This window comes from Schistocerca serialis, chromosome 11 (assembly GCF_023864345.2).
Source record: "Schistocerca serialis cubense isolate TAMUIC-IGC-003099 chromosome 11, iqSchSeri2.2, whole genome shotgun sequence".
Classification (NCBI taxonomy): domain Eukaryota; kingdom Metazoa; phylum Arthropoda; class Insecta; order Orthoptera; family Acrididae; genus Schistocerca; species Schistocerca serialis.
Window position 1 is genome coordinate 205,280,718 of NC_064648.1, and position 6,000 is coordinate 205,286,717.

Here is a 6,000-nt window from a genome sequence, read left to right on the forward strand (position 1 = left end):
TGTAATTCCTGTGTGATGGTCTGGATAGATGTCTGCCTATTACACATTACGATCCTCTTTAACTGTCGGCAGTCTCTGACAGTCAACAGATGTGGATGGCCTGGAAGCTTTTGTGCTGTACGTGTCCCTTCACATTTCCGCTTAACTATAACATGAAAACAGAGGACCTAGGGACATTTAGGAGAGCGGAAATCTCACATTCACACGTATGACACAAGTGACACTATCACCTGACCACGTTCGAAGTCTGGGAGTTCCGTGGAGCACCCCATTCTGCTCTCTCATGATGTCTAATGACTACTGAGGTTGCTGATATGGAGTACCTGGCAGTAGGTGGCATCACAATGCACCTAATATGAAAAGTTCAATGCACAATACCTAGATGTGCATTCCTGCCTGTGCCCCTCTGCCCCGCAGCAACAGAGTGTGCCGCATTGGGATAGTCACTCATCATAACATAACTACTGATGTGTGATCACAGCCGTGGGTTTCAGCTGCTAGATACAATCCCTCCCCCCTCTCTAACTCAGGAATAAACTAAACTAGCTGTGCCCAATTATAGCATTTAGGTATCTAGACCATGTGATAAAAAGTATCCCGACACCTGGCTGAAAATGTCTTACAAGTTTGTGGCGCCCTCCATCAGTAATGCTGGAATTCAATATGCTGTTGACCCAAACTTAGCCTTGATGACAGCTTCCGCTCTCACAGACATATGTTAAATCAGGTCCTGGAAGGCTTCTTGAGGAATGGCGGCCCATTCTTCACGGAGTGCTGCACCGACGAGAGGTATCGATGTCGGTCAGTGAGGTCTGGCACGAAGTCGGCATTCCAAAACATCCCAAAGGTATTCTATAGGATTCAGATCAGAGTTTTGTGCAGGCCAGTCCATTACAGGGATGTTATTGTTGGGTAACCAATCCGCCACAGGCCACGCACTATGAACAGGTGCTCAATCGTGTTGAAAAATGCAATCACCATTCCCGAATTGCTCTTTAACAGTGGGAAGCAAGAAGGTGCTTATAACATCAATGTAGACCTGTGCTGTGATAGTGCCACACAAAACAACAAAGGGTGCAAGCCCCCTCCATGAAAAACATGACTGTACCATAACACCACCGCCTCCGAATATTACTGTTGGCACTACACATGCTGGCAGATGACATTCACCGGGCATTCAACACACCCACACCCTGCCATCGGATCACCACATTGTGTACCATGATTCGTCACTCCACACAACATTTTTCCAATGTTCAATCGTCCAATGTTTACACTCCTTACACCAAGCAAGGTGTCGTATGACATTTACCAGTGTGACGTGTGGTTCATGAGCAGCCACTCGACAGTGAAATCCAAGTTTTCTCACTTCCCCCCTAACTGTCGTAGTACTTGCAGTACATCCTGATGCAGTTTGTAATTCCTGTGTGATGGTCTGGATAGATGTCTGCCTATTACACATTACGATCCTCTTTAACTGTCGGCAGTCTCTGACAGTCAACAGATGTGGATGGCCTGGAAGCTTTTGTGCTGTACGTGTCCCTTCACATTTCCGCTTAACTATAACATGAAAACAGAGGACCTAGGGACATTTAGGAGAGCGGAAATCTCACATTCACACGTATGACACAAGTGACACTATCACCTGACCACGTTCGAAGTCTGGGAGTTCCGTGGAGCACCCCATTCTGCTCTCTCATGATGTCTAATGACTACTGAGGTTGCTGATATGGAGTACCTGGCAGTAGGTGGCATCACAATGCACCTAATATGAAAAACATGTTTCTAGGGGTGTCCAGATACTTTTTCTCACATAGTGTATATTTACATCTGTACTCTGCAAACCACTGTGAAATGCATCGCAGAAGGCATGTCCCATTATACCAGTCACTTGGATTTCTTCCTGTTCCATTCATGTAAAGGGAGAACGACTGACAATGTGTCTGTGTGTGCTACAACGACCCTTATGTGAGCCGCACACAATAAGTTTTGTATATTCTTAGAGTCCCCATTTAAAGCCAGTTTTTGATGCTTTGTTAGTAGACTTTCTCGAGATAGTTTACGTCTATCTTTAAGAGCATGCCAGTTAAGTTTCTTTAGCATCACTCTAACACTATTCCACGAGTCAAACAAACCTGTGACCATGACCACCACTCAGATTATACATTTGGCTAGTTCTGACTTACCAACTACTGCGTACAAGGCAGGAGGAGTAGTAATCCAGGATTGTGGGACATGTGACCAGTCCCTCCAGACGTTCCACGAGCAGCTCCTCATTTGGCCTCATGAGAGAGAATAAACCCGTTCCAGTGACCGTAACTCATAAAAAGCCAATGTGGCACCAGGAATGGAATCTGGATCTTTTGGCACCAAAGGTAACAACACTAGCCATTTGGATACCGAGGTAGCAAGGATGTAAATACCAGCCACAAAAGCCTACAGTGTGTGCACTTTTCTGAAACTTCGTGGTCGGTCTGTGCCTGACAGACTCAAGCCCAGAATCCCACTTTCCACAGGGAACAGCCTTACCTACTTAGGTAGCATGGTGCGACTTAGAACCTACCCTCACAGCTTCAGTTCTGCAAGTAGCGACCTCCTCCTCCCCCCCCCCCCCCTCCCCGTCATTATTATTATTATTTAAATGACCTCTAGGCTTTGGCTAAGCCATTTATCTGTAATTTCCTTTCTTCCAGGAAGGGTAGTCCAGCAATGCATCGTGAGCTGTGCCTGTACAGCTCAGTTGGCAAAGAGCATTCCCCACTATCATCATCAAAGTTCTGGGATTGAGTCCAGTCCAGTACACAGTTTCAAGTTTGAGTAACTGCTCTGCCTTTGGGGTCTTCTATTTTACATGCACACACCATTCTGCCTGACAAATTCAGTATTTTTACAGTACCAACTAGTTTGTATCAAACCCACATCACTGCAATTTGAATTCATCTTGTTGCATTTTGTAGGAAAACTGGATTTTGTAGGGCTGTCTCTACTAAGAAATGTTGTGAGACAACCCTTCAGTACATCCCATTTCTTACCTTCAGAGCCGAGCAAATACTACATGTGTGTTTAATTAACTGAATTAATTATTTCTGCTTGTGTATAAAAAATAAAATGTTAATAGAGATGCAACTAGAACTTAATGTGAAAACTATTGCCTTTTTTGTTGTTGTGGGGAGATGCACTGTTGACAGCCAGCGTATTCCGGTACACTGCTACACTCAAGGGTTGTCAGCAGTCATCAGTTTTGGAGAATAATTATATGACATGCAATATACATTATCTGACCAAAAAACATATATAAAAGGCATCAGCACAGTAACTGTGGTGGCAGCTTGAGCTAACAACCTTAAATGAAAGACGTGTATTTGACCAGGCAGTGTTAAGTAGTGGCATGCAGCCGTAGAATGTCAATATTGTTGTGAAGTGCATACAAAGCTTGTCCTGCACACCTTCACTCCCAAACAAAAATGTCGACACACAGACACCTACAGTGACTTGAACGAAATGCAGACAGTTCTTTTCCGGAGGAAATCATCACAGATGACAAGACTTGGTGTTATCAATATAAACCTACTATAAAGCGCAGAAATTGACATGGAGGATCATTGCTTTCAGGGCTACTAAACAGGCATTTAATCTGATATGATGTGTGAGTTGGACAATAAGGAGTCAGTAAATATTAATATGTTGCACTACTCACATATCATGCATCGCAAAACTGAAATTGTAAATACATTGTGGAATACAACAACGTAGTACACAAAAGAAATACTACCAATGCAAGTCTCTCATTGGGACCTCTACATAGGGAGGGGTGGCTGTTTACCACTAGGCTTTTTTTTTTAAACTCTTTGAATTATCACGCTCACTTCTAAACGCATTTACCATCGACTATTTTTGCCCGACAGTAAAAATCAGTTTCAGTTGGACTACAGTCTGCGCACATGTAGACTTTGCCTTCTTGTCCTAGACTCATAATGGAATTATGTCCTCTGATGGGAAGAAATTCAACATGCTGCCATCTCAACATAAAACAAGAAACTGGGGCTCCACCAAATTAAAAATATACTGCATTAACCAGTCTTTCTACAAATTATATGGATACCTAGTTTCAAGAACTGAAGAGTTCTATCATGTACAAGACAAGTCCCAGTGTTTGTTGTGACGCTCCGTAAATAGTAGTAATGTACTATAAGAATGAGATTTTCACAGGAGAGCTTCTGTAAAATTTGGAAGGTAGGAGACGAGATACTGGCAGAAGTAACTGTGAGTACCGCGCATGAGTCATGCTTCGGTAGCTCAGATGGTAGAGCACTTGCCCGCGAAAGGCAAAGGTCCCGAGTTCTAGTCTCGGTCGGGCACAGTTTTAATCTGCCAATAAGTTTCAATGTACTATAAGTAGTACCAAGTATTTACAGATGTAAGTACATATTTTCTTAGAAGAAATAGCATTGTCAAACATAAACTTAAACACCAATCGTTGAATTTCAATAAAAACTATGTTATAGCTAAATAATGATTTACAATTACATTAACAGAAATGCAGTAAGCTGATGTTTTCTTGCACTGGGAGTACTTAATAGATCACTCTCTAGGTGTATTGTTTAGTTCAGTTCACTATCCCAATCTTTTGATTTGAATATGAGAGATCAGCACAAGAGTTGATCCCACAATAAGACAACTTCGTTTCGACAGTCTCACAATATATGGGTTATACAAAAGGGCAAGTCCCGAGATACGATATCTTGTCAATGAAATGGTATACACTTTTAAAAAAAAACACGCAACAGAAAACCATAAACCTATTCGTTATGTTTGCGATCTATTATTTGGTTTCCACATAGGGGGGAAATGTCGATGTTTTTGGTTACAAAAGATGAAAATAGCGTTACATACACATTTGACATACTAACAGCTGATTTGACAATTATATCATACAAGAACGTCGCGAATATTATTCGGCTAGCACAAAAGCTGCCGTGTCGACGAAAGTCGTTCACCAATAACGAAATATTTACTGAACTGCACTGGGTTAACAAGTGTCAAGTAGCTTCATTCTGTTGACAAGCGCAGCCAGTGTACCAATCCCGGAAAAGCTCCCAGCACCGCAACCTAGTTATCACGTAAACTAGTTCACGCGCCACAGCTTTCTATGTACAACTTTCACACGCAAATGCAGCACTTAACTTACCTTGAGATCGTTCTTGATACCGGCATAGTATTGCTGAAGTTCCGCTTCGATGAGGAACTCGTACAATCCAGGACCTTTGGCAGTTGTCATGTTTGCTCTGGAATGCCGCGGTGCCAGATGTATTATGACGCACGGTTATAAACAGCTCGAGCTATTTCAGTAGCGTGACCAAGCGTCATCAAAATCGTACGTGCACGCCATAGACACACGTCTTTACGACACAGGAATCGGTCCTTATCGTCCTTCCAAATCACTTAACACAAACACTGACGCAGCAGACGTGTTGGTCGGACAATAGTTAACGCTTCGTCGTGAAGTAAACAAACGCACCCGCTTGCAGATAGGCAAGCCTTTCTTTCTTCCACTCCACTAACACGTTATAACAAAAAAAAAAAAAAGTTGATATTCACACAAGTTATAAGTACAATTTAGCAACGTCTGTCTCACATCTTCATCGTTCTCACGCTCCTTAAACTCTCACTGTTTAACATTCTTGTCGACAACACAATGAGCAACCTTCGACAAATGCGACCGCACCCAGGTTACCAACCTCGCGGCACAAATATAACCAGGCGCCACACGCGGACCAATCTAAACAAACGACTCCCGTTTGGAGCGTCAGCCAAATAAAATAGACGTCTATAAAAGTACAAGCGCCAGTCTCAATTGTGGCGAGAGAATTGGCAGTAAATCTATTCTATGGGCACACGCACATGTTTGTTTACAACTACGAAAGAATTCGTAACATTTACTTTACTTATGAGGCACCGGGAAGTACTAGAAAGACTGCTGATAGCGGCCAGAGTTTAAGA

At 42.8% G+C, this 6,000-nt stretch overlaps 1 protein-coding gene across 1 annotated transcript in view; it reads right to left on the reverse strand.

Annotated features, from left to right (window-relative positions):
* LOC126426657 (activated Cdc42 kinase-like) overlaps positions 1 to 5,714 on the reverse strand; it is a 386,532-nt gene extending 380,818 nt beyond the window's left edge. The window contains exon 1 of the mRNA XM_050088543.1: positions 5,189 to 5,714. Within this exon, the coding sequence (XP_049944500.1) occupies positions 5,189 to 5,278 (90 nt within the window). The 5' untranslated portion in view covers positions 5,279 to 5,714. The remainder of the gene's footprint in view (positions 1 to 5,188) is intronic.
* Between the last annotated feature and the right edge of the window lie 286 nt (positions 5,715 to 6,000).